General features: G+C 31.4%; 1 protein-coding gene across 1 annotated transcript; it reads right to left on the bottom strand.

Moving 5' to 3' along the window:
• Positions 1–1,242: 1,242 nt before the first annotated feature.
• LOC143224086 (glycine receptor subunit alpha-2-like) lies at positions 1,243–22,513 on the bottom strand. The gene is made up of 8 exons (XM_076452546.1): positions 22,441–22,513; positions 19,566–19,645; positions 16,536–16,603; positions 15,862–16,088; positions 11,278–11,360; positions 6,610–6,744; positions 4,556–4,935; positions 1,243–1,442 (listed from the first exon to the last, which is right to left on the bottom strand). The coding sequence occupies exons 1-8, from the start codon at positions 22,500–22,502 to the stop codon at positions 1,269–1,271; spliced, it is 1,209 nt and encodes a 402-aa protein (XP_076308661.1). The 5' UTR covers positions 22,503–22,513; the 3' UTR covers positions 1,243–1,268.
• Between the last annotated feature and the right edge of the window lie 10 nt (positions 22,514–22,523).

Below are 22,523 nucleotides of genomic sequence, written 5' to 3'. Positions count from 1 at the left end.
ATTTTATTAACCATAACGTATGACTTCTTTACTTGTGTATAAGCATTAAAGATACGCATATGGTCACTTGTGCTGTGAACACCACAACACACCCGTATCATATGGAGACTAAAAGATTTACAACAATGTTCTACAAAATTAAATTTCAGATATAGGTCGCAGAACCAATACTTCTTACTTAATAACTAGGTTCGTTTTTAGCAAGATAATATCCATACAGAAACCTTCCTGTATGTTTCAACGAACATCTTTCATAGTAGGAAGCACATTATCACGATGTATACAATTCTAATGACGCACATAAAGGAATCAGCAATACCTGATAATACCAAAAGACCTTTAAATCTATCGTCCAACAAGTTAAGATTTAGTTGAGTGTTCCAATATTATCTGAATTAGAAGTGTTAAAATGTTCCTACAATTTCTTAAGACTAGTGCATCACCTTCAATAGAAGTGTAAAAATGACGCTACATTTTCTCAATACTAGTGCATCACCTTCAATAGAAGTTTAAAAATGACGCCACATTTTCTCAAGACTAGTGCATCACCTTCAATAGAAGTGTAAAAATGACGCTACATTTTCTCAAGACCAGTGCATCACCTTCAACAGAAGTGTGAAAATGACGCTACATTTTCTCAATACTTGTGCATCACTTTCCATTTATTTTTTCACCAACTTTTACAAACGCTTTGTTTGCCTTTATTTAAATTATGATAGTGACTATCGCAGTGCCTCCGTATTATTACAAATGTTTGAAAATAAAATATTCATAGCGTGTTACGTAAACCAACATAATCCAAATAGAAGATGTGGTTACAAGATTATTCGTCTCGAAGTTCTGTTTTTTTTTCCCAAAAGATATAGTGTTCAACTTGAATATCTGCATTGATTTTAAGTAATAAGCAAAGCATTAAAATTCATCCTTTTGACGTATAAAATGTTTATTATTAAAAACCATTGAAATGTGGAAACATGTTAGGTGTTACTAATAAACATTGAGCTTTCAAAATAGTACATTAATATATAGAATTTGTAAGATATAAAGATAAAGATTTCATGTCTCACTTCTTCTTACAAAGATACATGGAACATCTGAAGATACAACTTCTAGAAAGAATCTTTACTGCTAGAGCTAAAATTAGGGAAACTTCATTTTTATCCTTTATCCAACCAACTTTATCTCCCGAAGAACTGTTGTCAAAGCATTTTTTTCGGTGAAAGAAAATTGTTTTTGGCTTGGTAACAATTATTGATTATAAGAAGCACCTACTCTAGCGAAGGAATGAGAAAAACTGACCAAAAGATGGCGTTCAATATTAGAAAGAGCAGAGGAAAAGCAACTCGAGATACTTTATCAATCATTAGTGCCTGTTCTCTCGTACGTCGTACGGTGGAAGAGTTCACTCTTCTTTCAGTCCCATTTGGAAGCGGTTCATCTTCCTGTATTGACAAAAATGTGCATATATAAATGACGTTAATTTAGAAATTAGCTAAAATAGCTGTTAACGAATAAACTATTTAGTAAAAAAGCATTAAACCTTTTTATTATTGGTTACATTTAAGACTAACACTAGATAATTCAGTAGATAATGAAATCACCTTGACAAGCCTTAGAAAGAACCAAAATATCTTAAGTGCAACAGGAATTGAAATGAACGACTTCTTTAGGTACATAAAATACCCAAAAATGTAGAACCCCCTAGGGCTCAGACCTAACCAGTAACCAAAGAGTAATTAGTCAGCAATACCTACTTTAACACCTACCTTGAACCGAATAACAGGATAGACTGTCATTTTAAATAACTGCCACAGTAGCCATACCAGCATCTTTTATTACTGAGTCTGTAATGGTTAACAGGGAGCGGAGATAGGCGAATTAGGGTTATTTTGATATATCTAAATGAATAAAGCTCGGCATAAGTTCTAAAACGCGGCTATTAAGGATTCCCTCTTATTTTATTATATAATGCATATAATATATTCTAATACGGTATATAATATTCACTTAATTAAAAATTAAATCTTAAGAAGTGTGTATTTCAAACCCGACCTGTCAAAAATGATCTCTGAAACAAATACAGCACTTGAGGCTACTATGCCCTTCACTTATTTCAGGTTTTTACCTATCCACAGGTCATTATTTTTAACCTAGTGGCTTTAAAAAGCAATTAAATATTAAAATTATCAAAACCATAGTTATAAAAATATTAATATATTTTCTACGTTATTAAATTGTAGCTCGGAATTATCGTTACTAGCTATTAATAGCTTATTTATTTTAATAAATAGACGCTACAGAGAAGACAGAGAAGACAGAGAAGACGCTACTGTTTTTCATATGATGTCTTTAAATCTATTCGAAAACATAATAATTATAACATCCGACATTTGAAACAACAGTGAAAGTACTCCAGATTTGACCATAAGTTGTGTTCTGTTGACAGTGTCATGGCTGAGTTACTTCACCCTTCTAACTGGGTAACGTCAAATTTAACAGCACTCAGTGAAATACTTTTAGTACAGCTACAACGTCTTTAAAGACATATAGGACATCTACTCGTGCTCAGTTTCCTTCACAATACTTTTTCTCTTGTTATTTTTATACATAAATAACATGTTGTTTACAATTAATAATTATTATTATTGATATTACTATCAATAATTATTATCATTGATATCACTATTAATAATTATTATCATTGATATCACTATTAATAATTATTATCATTAATATTACTATCAATAATGATAATAATTATTATCATTGATATCACTATTAATAATTATTATCATTGATATCACTATTAATAATTATTATCATTGATATCACTATTAATAATTATTATAATTAATATTACTATCAATAATTATTATTATTGATATTACTATTAATAATTATTATCATTGATATTACTATCAATAATTATTACTACAATACTACTGTTAATAATAGTATTCACACTCTGACCAAATACAGAATACTTTTCACTGATAATAATAACACATTTTTTGTATTTTGTTTGGGGCACCTATACCTTTAGGATCCTTATTAACCTTGCTTATGATATTGGAAAACAGTTTTAGTTCAGTTCGAGAGGTATTTATTATTTTACTTTACTGATAACTTTACAAGCAAAAATTGAATTGTTGTTCGATTTAACCATTTAGTACCGAATACCTTCTCTTAAACACGTACATAAAATTATACGTACCGAAACCCTGTTGATTGGTACGACGTTAGTTAATGCCATTTTCACTACTGTTACTAATGTATTACACTAACGTACGAAGACCATCTTAAACTTACATCCCGCTGATGTTATTCCCAGTGGTTTTAATTATTTAACTTTACATAGCATGTTTGCAGTGTTTACACAGCCACTGTATGAAATTTGTATATCTTAGTGTTAGACTAAAAAACAACTTCAAGAAAGATCGGTCGTATTCAGCACGTATAACACAGAAAATATAGTAGTCAGGGCATCAAAACTGAGCAGTAGTAACTAATCGTGTCAGTATTTTATAATTATGTGCAACACTTAAAATACATAATGACGTTAACATTCTTTCCTTTCTGTTTTTTCTGATAATTTCACATTTATTCCTCTTATTTTATTTTTAAAGTAAGAGCGCGAATAAATAATGGATTTTAAAATTAATGTACTTAATCAAGATACGAGGTCTGTTCAAAAAATACGCGGACTGACGTCATAAAACAAAATGTACTTTATTTAGAAGTTACAGGTTTGGGACCCCTTCAAAGTACTCTCCTCCCCAACGCACACATTTATCCCAACGGTGTTTCCACTTGTCGAAACAGTCCTGGTACGCTTCTTTTGTAATGTCCTCCAGCTCCTTCGTCGCATTTGCCTTAATCTCGGGAATCGTCTCAAATCATCTTCCTTTCAAGGGTCTTTTGAGTTTGGGGAACAAGAAAAAATCGCAAGGAGCAAGGTCAGGTGAGGTGGGGAAGAACAGTGATCGAGTGTTTGGCCAAAAACTCACGAGTTCTGAGGGCTGAATTTCGCAGCAACGCGGTGCATCTTCAATTTTTCGGTCAAAATCTCGTAATAAGATCCAACTGATATCCCACACTCTTCAGCAAGCTCCCTGACAGTCAGACGTTGATTTGCCCGCACCAGGGGGATTTTGTCGACGTGTGGGTCGTCACTATTAATAATTATTATCATTGATATTACTATTAATAATTATTATCATTGATATTACTATTAATAATTATTATCATTGATATTACTATCAATAATTATTACTACAATACTACTGTTAATAATAGTATTCACACTCTGACCAAATACAGAATACTTTTCACTGATAATAATAACACATTTTTTGTATTTTGTTTGGGGCACCTATACCTTTAGGATCCTTATTAACCTTGCTTATGATATTGGGAAACAGTTTTAGTTCAGTTCGAGAGGTATTTATTATTTTACTTTACTGATAACTTTACAAGCAAAAATTGAATTGTTGTTCGATTTAACCATTTAGTACCGAATACCTTCTCTTAAACACGTACATAAAATTATACGTACCGAAACCCTGTTGAGTGGTACGACGTTAGTTAATGCCATTTTCACTACTGTTTCTTCTTCGGCCTCTCCTATTAAAATATTCACTAAGGCGTATTCCATTAGAGAGCCAAACACAAATACTGTGCAAGAAATCATGAAAATGTCAATTGCTTTAATATAGGACACCGGTGGAAGTGATTTCTGTGACTGCGCATGCTGGGTTGACAACGTCAACAGGCTTGTAACACAGAGTGTGACACGAGCAGGGACAGCTTCCGGTCTGATCCAGAAAGAGATCCAGGACATGATGACGATCAAGCAGGTAGGAATGTAAGTGTGAAACATGTAGTAACCCAGACGACGTTTTAACGTAAATATCACCTTAATACAAGTGAAATTCCCTGAAAAAGTATATTAAGAATTTAATTAAAGGAACTGTCTCTGAAGGTAACAATATTTTATCCCAAACTGTAAAGTAACATTAAGTTACAGATATGTTTTATTTTATCAACTGTTATATACGGAGCTGATGACTTAATCCCGTATTATTATTTAGGTAAATAATTGAATATACCTTTTGAATGAGAAGGAGACTTCTTAACACTGATGAAAATTATTTGAAAATGCTATGATATCTTAAAGGAGGAACATTTGAAACAAAGAGCGGCAAGATCACATTTTACGTAGAACGAAATGAAGGAAAAAGAAGGAGGAGAATGGACCAGAGATGTACATAGCTGTAAGATTAGAACATATTATGTAGCTTGTAATCCGTGATGACGAGAAAACCCACTTGTAGAGAAAATTATATATTTAAAAACGGCTGGTATGGGTAGAGAACCTGACGATGACGTAGAAGGTCGAAACGCTGTTCGCTCCTCTATTAGCGCCTTCTCTACACATACCAGCTGTTTTTAAATATATAATATTACGTAGCTTATATGAATAGACAACAAATAAAAAAGTAAGCTTTAAATCTATGCCAGAAAAAATGCAAATTGCTGGAAACCAAACAAAAACGTTTTTGCACTAAATCATGTTGTTGCACCTTCATATCTAAAAAGGTTAATTATCCAATTCGTGATGACGAGAAATTCACTTGAAGTAAAAATGTTTCTCAGAACGCCTGACATGGGTATGCTTTTAATTTTAAAGCATAGAACAACGTTTTGACCTCTTAGGTCATCTGCACGTTAACAAAGAAAGAGGTTTTTCCTAAGATGGGTCCGGCATGGCCAAGCGCGTTAAGGCGTTCGACTCGTAGTCCGAGGGTCGCGGGCTAAAATCCCGGTCGCACCAAACATGCTCGCCCTTTCAGCCGTGGGAGCGTTATAATATGATGTTTAATCCCCACTATTCGTTGGTAAAAGAGTAGTCCAAGAGTTGGCGGTGGGTGGTGATGACTAGCTGCCTTCTCTCTAGTCTTACATTGCTAAATTAGGGACGGCTAGCGCAGATAGCCCTCGAGTAGCTTTGCGCGAAATTCAAAAAAGCAAACTTTTCCTTAGATACATAATTATCCAATTACTTAATTGAATTCTATAAAATATTATATTCTCTTATAATTAATTAAATGTAAGAAAGATTGTTTCTTTCGTTCTAAAAAATCATCTCAGCATGTAGCGCTATTTAGTATTATACTTGTTTAAATTTATTAGTAAAGTTTGACAACTTCTAACAATGAAAAGCAAATTTTTAACCTAACTGTTAAAAAAGCAAACTTTCCCTTAGATACATAATTATCCAATTACTTAATTGAATTCTATAAAATATTATATTCTCTTATAATTAATTAAATGTAAGAAAGATTGTTTCTTTCGTTCTAAAAAATCATCCCAGCATGTAGCGCTATTTAGTATTATACTTGTTTAAATTTATTAGTAAAGTTTGACAACTTCTAACAATGAAAAGCAAATTTTTAACCTAACTGTTTGTTGCAGTACGTTATTTTTCTATTTTCAATCCCAGTTATTATATAAAATTTGAAATATCTGACAATACAGATACACTTTATACCAATATCAAATAGCTTATATATTTTACTTAGACACAAAATGCTACTGATAATACGCTACCTGTTGAATAAATCTGAGTACAGTCTCCTAGCTTGGTTTCAACCAGATTATGCTGAGGTAATTCGATTGAATCATCTACCACTAAAGGAATATGCTCTTCCCAGTCGAATACGAGATCATCCGTAGTGTATGATACTAAGCCAGGAAGACCAAACATAGAGCAATATAGTATGTAATACGTACAATATATAATATATTTATTTCCATAAAATAAATAAATAAATTATAATAAATGATAAATAGATGATAACATTAATACATAAAATAAAGATACCAAATGTATAGGCATCAACAACCAAGATGGATTTTTTTTTCCACACGCGGGAAATGTTCATCTTTATGTTTGTAATATGAAAGAAAAAAGTATTTTACATTAAAACAGACAGTGAAAAAATTCAGCTCTTACAGCTTTTATACTTTGAAGTTCATAGGTTAATTTGCTACTAATTCCATTTATTAAGTTTATTTTTGGTTCTGCAGTTAAGTAAACCCTCGAAATGATAAAGAGTACCACGCTTGATGAATCATATTTTCTCAGATGTCTGCTCAAGAGCTCCTGTTGTTGTTTTTTTATTTCATCTGTGATATGAATGATTCTTTTCTTATCTCGATACTATTGAGAATATATATTCTCATATACGAGGCAAACACCAAATTTGCTTATGCATTATTTTTCGCAAATCTTGCCTTGGTTACTTAATAATTAGATAAGAAAAACAAACGAAATAGCAAATAATATTTATGTTAAGGTAGCAATATACTTCATTCTTGTTATACAGAAATTAAAAATAAAATACATATTTTTGATGTATTGAAAGCGCCCTTATACGGGATATTAAACTAACGCTGTAGTACAGTAATCCTTATATATAAAGTTATAAATAATATTGCTTAAGAATTGTAGCTTTTTAAAATGTTCTATGTTAAATAATTATGTATTTGTTAATTATTTAAATTTTCTCCACTTCTTATTTGTTTTGATAAATCATTAAAAATTTCGGAGACACATAATTATGATGGTTATGAATAATTTATTTTTCTACGCAACAAAATAATATTTAAATCCGTGATTTTTATACTATGTTTATTTTATTTTAATAAATGTATTCTACTTCATTATATGATTTAACCATGTTAGAATGGTATTCAGTAATCTACATTTATAAATATCACTTTTAAAGTAATTTCTATGTTGTATAATTATATTTATAAACTTGTTTATCTTTTTTACAGTTAACCACAAAGCTAAATATTGAGCTAACCCAACACGAATATCGAAACCTATTTTCTAACTTTCTAAATCGGTAGACATACTACTGTGCTTGCTACTGGGGATACTTGTTTTGCAAAACATTACTGTTCCGTAGCACTATAATATTGTATAGTCTTTAACATTTTCATATCAATACATTCTAGTGTAATAAAATGTACATAGTATATATATATGTCTTATTTTGTATTTATATTTTATCTCAAATATATTTAATATAACTGTTTATTTCTTCGGTTAATTTGGATTCATATCATAAGATTTTTTTATCATGGCATTTAATAATTAGATATTTTCAGTCTCTCACACATTATCTTGAAATGTATGTATCAAGTCATCCCGTAAGTAATGTCCGAAAATTTAATACAGAAAGTGCATCATCATTTCTGCCATTGTAGAAGGCTGTAATGACTAAAATAGATATTAGGACGAGTATAAAAATATTCAGACAAGAAAAATTAACTAACCCGATTCCACTTTTTCAGATCATTAATCAAATAAATCCTTATGAAGATGGATGTGTCTGAGGAGCACATTAAGCATATAATGCTTTATGAGTTTTAGAAAGGCAATAGTGCAACAGAAACTACACGAAACACTCAAGGTGTTTATAATGCGGAGTCTCTCAATGAAAGAAAATGTCGAAGGTGGTTTCAGAAGTTCATATCAAGTGACTACAGCTTTAGAGATGCACCACGTTCAGGTCGTTCTGTTGAATTTGGTGATGACTTGCTGCTGGCTGCATTTGATAAAGAATGTGCTGTAACAGTTGAAGAACTAGCACAGAAACTTAATTCAACCCGTCAACAGCCCATCAGCATCTGTAACAGCTTGGAAAGGTGTCAAAACTTGCAAAATGGGGTCTACCATGATTTGATAGAAGCAAATCTTAGAGAAAGAGTGGACATTCACACTTCTCCGCATTCTCGTGAAGGTAACTCACCTTTTATCGCACAGATTAGTAACTACAGATGAAAAGTGAATATTTTATAAAAATGTTAAGCGCCACCGACAATGATTCAGTGCAGGAAAAACTGGCTAAAGCACAGCTCAAAGTGGACCTTTACTCTAGGAAAGTCTTGTTAAGCATTTGGTGGGATATTGTTGATGTGATCCACTCTTAGTTGCTACCACTCAGTGTAATGATTACATGAGACTTCTATTGTCAACAGTTAAAGCAGTTGAATGTTGCTCCGAAAGAAAAAGATGCCTGCTTTGATCAGTCGTAAGGTGTCGTGTTACACCACGATAATGTACGGCCCTATACAGCAAGGATCACATCTGCAAAGTTTGAAGACCTAGAATGAGAAAACTTCCACATTCTCCTTATTCTCCAGACTTTGCCCCATATGATTATCGTCTATTCGAAGTTTGTAGAACTATCTTGGTGGAAAAGAGCTTGGAACACACGAAGATGTTAAACTTTTCCTCCAAACCCAAGAATTTTATAGAAGTAGCATTTAGAAGCTTGTGAATTGTTGAAAGAAAGTAATTAATAATAATGAAACATATATTATTGATTAATTAACATTAAAAATGTTTGAAATTCTTTCTCGTTTTCTGAAACTAAAATTGGACATTACTTAATGGATGACCTGATATTTTGCTTTCGAAGTATTTAAATATATAGTTTAGTATTTTTAGTAGTTTACAATTTTATTTCCAGTTTTGAGTTGAAATCATCATATCTTTTTATGTATCTGTACTATGAGTTACAGCAATATCCCTAACAAGAGATATGATGTTTTCATGTAGTTTTTTCCTTAAAAAATCATATATAAATACTGTAGGTCCTAGAACAGATCCTTGTGGGATACAATACTTACTTGTAGTGAATTAATATATCTTTACATATACATCTTCTATTCTTTTTATAAATAAATCACATTAAAGCCAAGCCTTTAATTTCTTTATTTTCTTACTTTCTAAATAACACATAATATATCATTATGTCAATATTACGAATCATGATAATTTTTGCTTTACTTTCATCTAATGATAAATAAATTTATGAATAAAATCTAACAAAACATGTCCATCACAAAAGGTTTCTTATAATCAAGCTATAATTACGCCAGAAATGAGTTTGATCTTTGCATTCTAGTTTTTTCAACATTTTCTTTTTAAAAAACAGGTAATACTGACATTGGGCGTTAAGTTCCAAAATCATTTTCATCTCAACTTTCATATATATGAATTACTTTAGCTATCTTGAGCTCACTAGAAGAAATTATGATTCCAGAGATAAATTTTAAATATGCGTATTATAATAGCCTAATGGAGAAAATTAAACTGAAAAGGTGATATTAATGGATTACATCTAACTACAAAGTGTTTCGAGCTGATTGCTTAGATTTTCATTTTAATTTGAAGAAGAGACGCAACAGCAACTAGTAAAGAAAATCCTAGACAGATGCAATCGATTAGCATCACCTATTAATATAATCTGTATATTCTTCAAAACTGCAATTCTCTTATTATCGATATCAGTACATTTGTTATATTTTAGTCTATTTACTATGCTTTCAGCTTCATTATATGTTGTAGAATATAAAACTTTTCGTAGGATTAGAAATACACGTACTTTTATATTGTTTATCTATAATCTAATGCTCTTTTCAAATATATTCTAGTAACACTTATATAATGCTGATTAAATTAACTTGCTATAGCTGAATTTGATATCATATGATTCAAAATGTTATGTGTTAATAACAAATTATTTAAATTTTCACCTGCAAAAATACTGTTAATATAAAAATAGAAGTAGTGGAAAATGAGGGACAAAAAATGAAACAGCTGCTACGACTTTCCACGTTTTTAGTGTTTTTTTTATCACAGTCGCACAGCTCTTTCTCAGATTATATAGGAACTATTTAAAATGGCACAGTACATAATCTGTCAGATATTGCATTTCCTCATAAAAAGGTAGGCTAAGGGACCCAGAAAATGTAACTGACCATAAAATATATTAACTGAAATGGGAAGTTTATGTTGCTTTTGTAAATGTAGGCAAATTCTTGAATATTGAATATAAATCATTGATTTATAACCTTAATGTTGACTAGTTTTTTACTTCAGTGATTTTTGTATACAACTTTCGTAGATAAAATTAAATTTATGTCCTCTTGTGAGTATATGTTATAACATTGAAAATTAAAAAAGAGCGGTATTTCATATGTGCTATAAAATCTTAAATTATTGTCTGATATGATGTTGCTGTAAATGCTTTAGTGAATAATTTATTTTACATCCTTAGAAGATATATTAGAGATGAATCTAAATATATTTTTGAAGACGTTTTTAAAAGGAAAATAAAATATACATTTCTACAATTGCATAAATAAAGTCACAAGCTCAGTTCTTTATAAATATAAGTTAATATAAAGCAAACTTACAACTTTCGATTTTTAATGAACAAGTTTGAGTGTCGTGAGGATAAGATTCGAATTTCATAGCACAAGAAAGCAACAGAGTCAACCTATAAATCGAGAGAAGCAACAGTATTAGGAACCGCGATGAACAAAAAATGGAAGGAAATATTCATTTGTTGTTTTAAGAGACATGTTTATATTACGAGCATCTGAAAAAAGCTTTGTTTTTCAAGAAATATATTCTGGGAAAGATACAAGTCAACTTGTAAGTCAGCTGAAATTCAAATAAACTGCGTGTTTATTCAGTTTTGCAGCAGTCATATATTAATAGCATAAAACTTAATGAAGTAAAATGTATTTCTTTAACAAAATAACCTCAAAACATCGACAATAGACAATTTCAAATACTTTATTTATCAGAAAAAATTGTCTGAAATCACACTTTTTTCCTTTCTTAATAATTATCGTTTTTTCAGAGATTTCTGTGCAGAAGACTTTTATGTTATCGATTTTTGACACAGATTTACTCGTAAAAACACACAAAAATTTAGAGAACTTATAGCCCAACTGCTTTAAGTATGATTTATGTAACAACTTATACTCAAATATCCTAATAGCTTGGTGTCCAAAATATAGAAATTTTCGACATCTTGTGACGATAACAATGACTCGCAGTTTTAACTACAACATTAATCGTCGTGTTACATATAGATTAAAAATATCAAAGTGTCAGAGGTAGCTATCGTAACAAAGACTCTATCCATGTAGTTTTATACTAAGAGTTATAGATTATTGAATCTCCGATGAAACGGGTGCGTCACAAAGATACGAAGGCCTGGCATGGCCGAGCGCGTAAGGCGTGCGACTCGTAATCCGAGGGTCGCGGGTTCGCGCCCGCGTCGCGCTAAACATGCTCGCCCTCCCAGCCGTGGGGGTGTATAATGTGACGGTCAATCCCACTTTTCGTTGGTAAAAGAGTAGCCCAAGAGTTGGCGGTGGGTGGTGATGACTAGCTGCCTTCTCTCTAGTCTTACACTGCTAAATTAGGGACAGCTAGCACAGATAGCCCTCGAGTAGCTTTGTGCGAAATTCCCAAACACAAAGATACGATATTTGTTTGTTTGTTTTTTTCTTAATTTCGCGCAAAGCTACACAAGGGCTATCTACGTTAGCCATCCCTAATTTAGCAGTGTAAGATTAGAGGGACGATTGCTAGCTAGTCATAACTACCCACCGCCAACGTTTGGGCTACTCCTTTACCAACGAATAGGGCAAGAATGTTTGGTGTCGAACCTTTGACCCTCAGAGTACGAGTCGAGGGCCTTAACCACCTGGTCATGCCGGGTGGACGATGTTTGTTAGTGGCATAAAAAGTTAACTAATATCATATCTAAATCTTAAACTTTCACTAAGAATATATGTTTTCTAACAATTGACAGTAAAACTTAATCGGACTTGTATAGATTATTCGAACTAATATACATCTTTAGTGATATCTGTTCATTCTATCGTTATTTTTAATAATTATTTCTAAATCACAAGATATAATTATAGATCGCAAATATGTAACATTCTAAACCACTCGTATTATTGTTTTAGTTTTCAGATATCTGTTAAAACTGAACAGACACATTTCGAAAAGATATATGAAATTTTTAAAGCTGAGATTGCGTTTTAACAGTTTTTCTTGTACTCAGTAAGAAGTAACAACTGGGCAAAGAATTGTTTTGTGCTTTAAAAAGTATATAGTAATAATTCATTGCTCGCTTGTGAAGAAATTAGGTGAAAAGTGATATATTGTGTCATATAAGATAATTCTGCTTGTGCGTTGTAGTCAAAAGGGCACTGAACTAATATTTGGTCAAAGTTTTTCGTCACATGGAATATCATTTGCTAAATTAAAGACAACACGAAAGACAATATCACATCTGCTCAATGTCACTTCAGTTTCTATAAAATATAATTTGCTTCTGAAACATCATCGGTAATTGAAAGTTTGGATTTAGTAGAAATAAAATCAGGCATAATCATACCGTCTATTAGTGTTATATTTAGGGAATGGAATATAACACAGTAAGAACTAAGGAGCCAAGAATACTGAAAGATGTTATTAATTTCGAATTTAAAACATTATCGTGTTATAATATACTGTTAAAAACATAAAAATTTGAGAATGGTCAAAGAGTTATCTCATTTAAATATTTACAGGAAATCTTACTATCGAACACTATTATTATTTCCCAGTTTTGACCAGAATGTTATATATTTGTAACAAATAAGATCATTATTTTTAAGATGGAAGACAAACACATTTAGCACTGTCAAACTGAGAAATGTCTGTTATATTAAACATTTACGTATGTAACTTGTAAAATGAGACAGGCTCTATGGACATCATGAACGATTTGTTAGAACAGCAACCAATTTTATCAGACACCTGAAGAAAGATGTGTAATTCTGTATTTCACTTATCACAACAAATCCTTTTCAAAATGTATATAGTGAGTACATATAAAACATTGTATTATATTAGTTCACATTCGAAATTCAGTACTTGGCTGGTTCATTCTTCTCGTACTCTAATAACCTCCGCAAGGCAATGTAAATTTTGATGTAATCCACCATAATTTCATCACAGCTTATCACTAGAAGACGCTGTAACTCAAATATATTAGCTAGTTTAGAGTCGTTGGTTAGTAATTATCCGGCTCAGTTCTACACCACAGTTCTGAATGGGATTATAATCTGGAGACATTGCTGACCATGACAATCTTGTAGTGTCTTCCTGATCGAGATAATCTTATACAATATGTGCACTGTGAGCATTCTTCTCCTATAACACTAATTTACTGCAGAACTTTTTTCCTAGCATATCATTTCCATGTGATGCCTGTAGTAGGCGCCATTGATGTTTTCCTAGAGGATATAAATAGCAGCCTTTCTACCATGGTAAATAACTGCCAAAACATGTACTACACCGCATTCCATGTGTTTCCTGTTAGTAAAACAATTTTCACTCATCCGTTCTCCAGATAAACGGCAAACACGAATCTTACTATCAATTTTAAAAAGACGAAAGCGGGAGACATTTGAAAAGATGAGATTCTGTAATTAGCATACAGTCTTGTCCAAGTAACACGGTGACAAAGGCGAATTCTAGTTAATGTTGTTTACAGATAACTATTGTTGTGTCCCCCACTAAAATCAGAGTTCGATTAACCTCGATGGACTTAGCAGATAGCCTGATGTGGCTTTGCTATATGAAAACACACACGCTATTGTTGCAAAATAGCCTTGTTTGATCAGTCTCCTATTCATTATTTTTCTGAATACCCTGATATGTTTCGAAAAAAAGATGATACCAAAGGTACATGTTTTATACAAAACAGGTGGGCACGTGTGATTTTGACAAACAAATGCTCAAAACCAACTTATATAGATAAGAATAACAACTCGAACATGTTTGTTCATATGCTACCTTATCTGTTACTATTTAGGTATTTACTCAATAACTACTTCATGCATCTAGAGAATAACATAAATATAGAACATTATGTAAACATTTTGATTAAGACTACTTTTGAAACACAAAAATTAGTCTTTATTTCTCAACATTGTTTTTCAATAAAGTCTTTCCCGTATTAAAGTGTCAATAACGAAAAATAAAAATTCGTGTCACACAAATTACTCTTGGCGTGGAACTATGTATAACTAAAGCTACTAGTATCAAGATTGTAATTCATCAAACATACTCATTAGTGTTGTAATTAATTATCATTATCTTATCTTTGTTTCCTATCCAAATAACTGGAGCTAATGAGATGTTTCTGATCGTCTTTATGGAACACCTGCTTTAATCAAGTATCTCACTTGCTAATGAACTGTTGATTTGCTGTATCTTAATTATATGGACCCCACCATGTTACTAGAAACAATTACAGCCACTACCTCAACTTACACGGAGTGGTTATAGTTAAAATAAAAATCCACCAATCATTACATATACGTTTTTAAGACATCGGCTGAACAATTTATAGCCTAAAATGACTTGAGCATAATTTTTGTTCCTTTTCGTTACTAAAGAGCGAACTAATAATGCTCTCCTGTATTCCTTTCAAAAGCAAAAAGATATTTTGCGATTAATGCAACAGAAATGTTCTAAAAGATTAAACACAGAAAGATATTAAAGGTGAGCATGAGAGCAAACAACTTGTAATTTTCATTTCTTTCCTCGATTCTAAATAGGGAGATAAGTTTATAGGTACTAGTAACTAGGTATTTTATACGAAATGCAGGACGTTTTCACTCAATATCATTATATTTACGAGAGTGGTGCCAGTTAGTTTAAACCAATCGCTTCCTCTTCTTGCAAGTTTTCTACAAATGCATCATGTTCTTTTGAGCCTTATCAACGTAAAATGCATTGAAAACCTAAAAGAATGGAAATATTTTGTTATCATTTAATTAGCTATATTCGTGCTGATGAAATCTACTTAACCTGGAATCCCGATAATATACCTATATATATATGTATATGTGTAAGATACAATTTGTATACAATATTCACTGATATTTATTAAGAGCAATATCAACGAAAACAGATCTTACTTGACCATATAAAGAATAGTTTTATCATAATATAACCAGATGTAATGATTTGGAATCGTCATTTCTTGAAAGGTGACTTTCTTAGCATTCTTAAAGAAACAGTCCGGTCGCCACATCCGTTTTAACCAACTCACAGGGAGAAGTCGGTAATAGCTAGTCATGTTTTCTGGAAGTCGAAGTCGGTAATCCTTCCAACTCTGAGACATAAAGATGTCTGCTACGTATGTCTGAAATGCAGATAAAATTATTTTAGGCTTTTAAAATGTACTTTGAAAAATCCAATCAATTTATTTGTTTGGCATTAGATAAATATATCTCGACCACATATATATATATAGAAGACGTCGATAAACTAACAGAATGAAATTATGCGTGCGGGTGTGAACGTACACGATTTTCACTTATCTTCTTATTGCTCACTTTTTAGGAATATTGTGAACATAATAATAGATGAGCGCCTTTCAGTATTGTCCCAACTGACCATTATTATCACATACTTTTTATGTATCATAGCATTAACCCACATTATTAGCTATAAATAACCTAAACATTCCAAGATATTGTAAGTACTTTAACGATTATTAATTCAAAATATATATAATAATTATTAAGAGAAATTAAAACTGTCTTCTTTTTAGTGTGATTAGAATTATCGAAAACAGTTAAAGTTATACCATTGATCCTTCATCTACCGTATCCAGACTCAGAACAGTCACATGAAACCGAACCACTGTTGGTTTTCCTGCAGATGAGAAAAAACAGCATATAGTTATGAAACGTTTCGTATTTCTTAATATATAGAAAAAGAAAGTTCTTATTCTGGTGAGTACCTGGGAAAAAATTAATAGTTATCGTAAGAGATTGTAGGGAATTATTACAAACTTTAAACCTAGCTATTAATCCTTTAGCTTTACACATAATCTTTTTTACAAGATTAAACCTCACAGATTAGCATCTTCAAAGTACCCAAAAACAATGCTGTTTAAAAATAAAAATATCATTTGAATAAAAAATAAGGTTTGTAAAAATTACATAATAAATAGAAATGTCGGCTATACTTCTCCCACAGAGAGTTTCTTCTCATTGTTTTGTTTAATGTTGGCTATTCTTCTCCCACAGAGAGTTTCTTCTCATTGTTTTGTTTAATGTTGGCTATTCTTCTCCCACAGAGAGTTTCTTCTCATTGTTTTGTTTAATATTGGCTATTCTTCTCCCACAGAGAGTTTTTTCTCATTGTTTTGTTTATTAAACCATGTATTGATTGCCAACGCCAAGTTTACTTATTTTGTGATTTAATTTTCAAAATACCAAATTAAATTATTTTCAATTTAATCTTTAAAACAATGCATATTGTTTTGCTAGCATTATTAACAATTCAGTTTCAGTTTTCTGCAGCATTTCTTTTGGATTTTATAAATATACTAAAGCAAAATCGCACTGACAATAAAACCTTTGTCACTAACAACTGCATTTTATATTTTGAAGAATTTTACATTTATTATCTACTATTATAAGTAGAACATCGTTTATGTATCCCATGTTTAACACACTTTATTAAGTTCTCTAAGCATTTGTTGAAATATATTAATTCACAGAAGATAAAGTATTAGATATGTTCCTATCTGTTCCACCACTTCATTATTAATATATATATATATATATATATTTGATAACAATCTCATTTGTTTTTAAAGATCAGAAATCGATCATACCTTTTAAGTAAGAACAAGGGAAAAGTCTAAAAATAAAATATGTATGTTAACGTTTGTGGGCACGCTCCACCCATCGATATCGTGTGTGACGAAACACTTACTGTTCGATGAGATAAGAGTCGTCCAAAAATTTGAGGTGGATGTTGTTTATTTGCTGCCTTTCATAGAATCTACTAGCTCATAATTAGAAGACGGCGCTGTTAACCCTCGAGTAGCTTTACGCAAAATTCTGAAACCAACTCTTGAATCATTCTATTGAAAGGACTTTGAATTTTGTTTGTAAAATATTGTTAAGTTTCAAGTATGAAGAAGCAGTTACGGCTAGATAATTTAACAATCTTAAATTGTGTCATCAAAACATTAGCCGCAAAATATAACTTTCTTTTGGTTGCATAGTTTTGTACATATGTAACTTTGATCGATTCTACAAAGTAAAAGTTCTGCAAGTGTTTATGGCATGAAATGTTTTGGTGAAATAAATCGTTTACCTTTAGAAAATGCCAAATATGACATTCTAAGTCCTAATTTTACATCCAAGTTACGTTTTGAAAGGTGTTACTGAATTATGGATTCTAAAGAATTTTTTTGATAACTTGATAGTAAGCTGTGTTATCTCATTTGTTAAATTTCAGATTTTTAGCTCAAGCAATTTTGCTTGCCAGTTGTGTATTTGTACGAAACTCAATATTATTAGTAGAAATACACGATTGATTTAAAATTATAAGAATGAGTACACTTGAATGCGTTAGTCTGTTAACAAAATAAAAATGTTTTAATCTTAATTCTTTGACGGATCCCACGTGCGGCCAATGTGTAAGAGCAGTGGTGCTTGTGTATTGATTGAAAATCAGGGAACAGTCTTTAAAGTGTGCTTATATGCATCCAATACGAAAATATTAGATTACAGTTAAATCAATAAGGATAATTATATAACACAAATATAAAATAAAATGTAGTATTTATTTATTTTGGAGACCACTTCAGATAAGCCACTTTAAACTAATCAGTGTACTGGCTTTTATATATTAGAAGAAACTGTAACGGTTTCACTAGCAAACAGTTATTTCGCTAATAAAAACTTTCGTTTGCTGATAGGTTTTAATAAATTGTTGTTGTTTTTTCTTCATATAAACCCACGACTGGCACAGTGGTATGTGTGCGGACTTATACCACTAGAACTGGTACCCGCGGTAGTAGACAGAGCACAGGTATCACGTTGAGTAGCTTTGCGTTTAACTAAAAACATTTTTTTCATACAAAACTAATTTGCTGGATTGCTACAAAAATGTTTTCAATGTTCTTTTCTGTTGAGAAAATAATTTTTTAGGCCTATGCTAGTAAAAATACAATCATAAACAGTTGACGATAACATAAGAAGATCAGCTTCAGTTTAAAAGGGAAACGCTTATGTCTAAAAAATTAAAAATTGGAATGATCATAACTTGTAAAATTAAGTGAAATTAAATATTCTGAGCTGACACAATTTACCTTACTGAACGCAACGCTAAAGAAGTTCAATTATTGAGGAAAACGGGAAAAGAAATCTGACGTTATTTTCTTTTTTTGTCTTTTATAAATTTGGCCACAGAAAAGATCGTTCACATGACAAACTTTCTTTAGTCAAGGTCAGTGACAGTTAAAATCCAGTAAAGTGTGACATAAAAGGAGAATGTTGTAAGTAAATACGAGAAGCTATGAAAGAAAGAAGAAGTATCAGATACATTCAGAAAACAGTTAATACAATCATATCGTAGCTAAACTTCCTATAGCAAATCAGTCTTGCACATTTGTAAACTTAGAATTATTAGAATTTTCACACAACAAACCGTTCTCCATCAACCCACCTGGTACCACAGAAGTAAGATAAAGGTGCTTATAATGTTAGAATTAATGATTGGATAATGATGTCGCACACGTCACAATTTCAGGATTTTATATGACACAAAACAAACATGTAAACTTACTCAATCCACAAAATTTTTAAAAGCATACCATTTTCTTTTGGCGGTTGAAGCCGGTCATAATCTTTAGGGTTTTCGGGAAGGATACCGTCAAAATCTAAATTTTCTTCACTGAAAGCATAAAATAGACAAAACTAATAATAATAAACATGTGTGTAGAAAAGAAGTAGTCAAACAGATGTGAATAGATATAATTTTTTAATTCCTATAATTATAAGAAATTACAATCTTGAAATGACCTTTTTTTGCATTTCATCTCTAATACCTTGTGGATAATTTTGTAATTTAAAACTTAATGAAATAACACTAGAGGTTAAAATATAAGCAACTAAATAACAATTTAAGGTAATAGTTATTTAAAACTGAGAATATAATTTTTCTAGATAAATTGAACATAAAGGGTAAAGCTTTTCCTGTAAAATAAGCCTTCACAAAATGTTGAAAACAATCCCAAGCTTTGAAGAAATAAGGTTTGTTTGTTACGTTATTTAAATTTCTAAAATTTCAAATCATGGGATTATATTACCTCTCATGGTAGCAACTCCAAATATCAATACACCCTAAACGGCAGTAATCAGTAAAGCCCTAAACCAGGTGGACCAGTTAGATAACATTTACTCTCGGATTTCACTTTGTTACGTATCGTAAATATTTACAATATAGATCTACTGGAATTGTTAATAATATATTCTCGTACTGTGGAAATGTTCTGTATCTAAGCTTTAGTTATAGGTATGGTTCTAAATCGATGTACATAAAATACGTACACACCTATGGCATTTAATATTTCTTTGTAAGTCAGTTCTTTGGAATGTAGCTTAAACATAAACCAGTATGATGTGTAAATGACAAATACAACAACTTTAACATAATTCTATTAGTGTTTCTTATTTTTGTATGAATCGTCACGCAGTTATAATTGTGTTTGGTGTCAAGTAAAAGACATGGATTGATAGCTTAGTTGTCAATAGGAGCACAAAAACATAAAGTAGTTTATCACAAACATGTCAAAAACCACATGCTAATCTGTTGCACTATCATTAACATTTGATTAGAGGAAGCTAAAAACATAGGTCAAAATATGTACTGGCTTGCTCTGTATTACAAGCTACCAACATAGGTAAGAATATGTACTGGCTCGCTTTGTATTGGCCCCCGGTAGTACAGCGGTAAGTCTACGAATTTACAATGCTAAGATCAGAGGTTCTATTACCCTCGGTGGGCTCAGCAGATAGCTCGATGTAGCTCTCCTATAAGAAAAACACACGCTTTGTATTATAAGCTACAAGCATAAGTCAAAATATGTACTGGCTCGCTCTGTATTACAAGATACCAACATAAATCAGAATACGTAGTAGTTTGCTCTGTATTACAAGCTACCAACATATATCAGAATATGTACTGGCTTGCTGTGTTGTATTACAAGCGCTAACATAGATCAGAATGTGTGCTGGTTGGTTATTCATAATTCTTTTTGGTATATTCATTTTCGGATACCCAGTGCATGTTTTACTGTATATATTTGAACGTTTTTGTTTCAAATCGACTTTACTATTGTATAATATTATACAATAATCTTCCTAAAAGAAACTTATTTAACATAATATGTGTTACGATAAATGTTAGTCAGACGTGTTTATGTGATTCACTACACATCTTTAAATTTCATACCGATTTTATTTTCTTATCAAGTGAAAACAAACATGTCAAAATAAAACATACCATTCACTCATAAACATAAAACAAAATATTTCACGTCACGATCCGTGCAAAATTATCCAATACAATGACAGAATAGGGCATGATTCAGGACTAAATAGGTAAATTCGTTTACGGCAAAAAATAGTGCTAATAGCATGACACCCAACAGACGAATTATTGCATTTTAATAATTAAAAACATTACTGTGATAACTTTTGTATTTATATGTAGAACTAAGCTACGAAGGCCAATCAGCACACATCCTGATCTATGTTGGTTGTTTGTAATACTGGGTCAACCAGCACACATTCTGATCTATGTATAAATACAAGTAGTAAGCTTGTGAATTCTCTTTTGTTGTATTTTGTTTGTTTTTGTTTCTTTGTGATAAATCTTATGCTATAAGATTTCTTTATTCCACAACTCCGAGAAACTACTGGCTTGTTACAAAGAGCTATCTCCCAACAGGATAGAGCACCACTCCACTTTACTCCAATTGTTAAAGTGTTTTTAAACTAAACTTTTCCAGAGAGTTGAAGTTATAGGAGAAGATGTATCAAATGGTTCTCTTGTTTGCCAGATGTTCCATTAGATGTTAATCTGTTTGTTTACTTCACATTATAATACCCCCATGGCTGAAAGGGCAAGCACGTATGGTGTAACAGGGATTCGAACCTGCCACTCTCGGATTACGAATCGAGTGCTTTAACCAGCCTGTTAATCTGTGGGGCATTTTGAAAACAAAAGTCTACCATAAAAAAACCAAAAGACTTTAAAGAACTGAAACATCTGATTCGTGATGATATGTTATCCATCCCTATTGCTTTGTTGGAAAAAAATGTTTACGCAGAATTAGATTAATTATAGCAAATTATATAAGAAATTTAGAGGTCTAATAATTACTAAAAGTAAAATTTAGAATCCTACCACTTGTAGTTATATTCAATTTTTGTTGTCATCTCAAATGACAATAAAGTTATTAAATTTTATTTTTGGTATATTCATTTTCGAACACCCTGTATAATACATTTTATCATGTAATAATTACTTTGGATTAGGTTGAAACAACAAAACTTTAAACGTTAACACAGTTTTCTGATAAAGTTTACTAAACATCGAAATAAATTTATTGTAGTAACACTTTGTACTGTTACAAAAAACGAAACTCTTGTACGTGGCATAATATATTAGATAATGGTGCATACCTTTTACATGATAGAAAGTAAACATTAAGCAGAATGGCTGATATTACTTGAAGTTTCTTCATCTTTGACCAGGGTGTCTGCAA

Source organism: Tachypleus tridentatus, chromosome 8, assembly GCF_004210375.1.
Source record: "Tachypleus tridentatus isolate NWPU-2018 chromosome 8, ASM421037v1, whole genome shotgun sequence".
Classification (NCBI taxonomy): Eukaryota; Metazoa; Arthropoda; class Merostomata; order Xiphosura; family Limulidae; genus Tachypleus; species Tachypleus tridentatus.
This window is presented reverse-complemented; position numbering and strand designations above follow the sequence as displayed.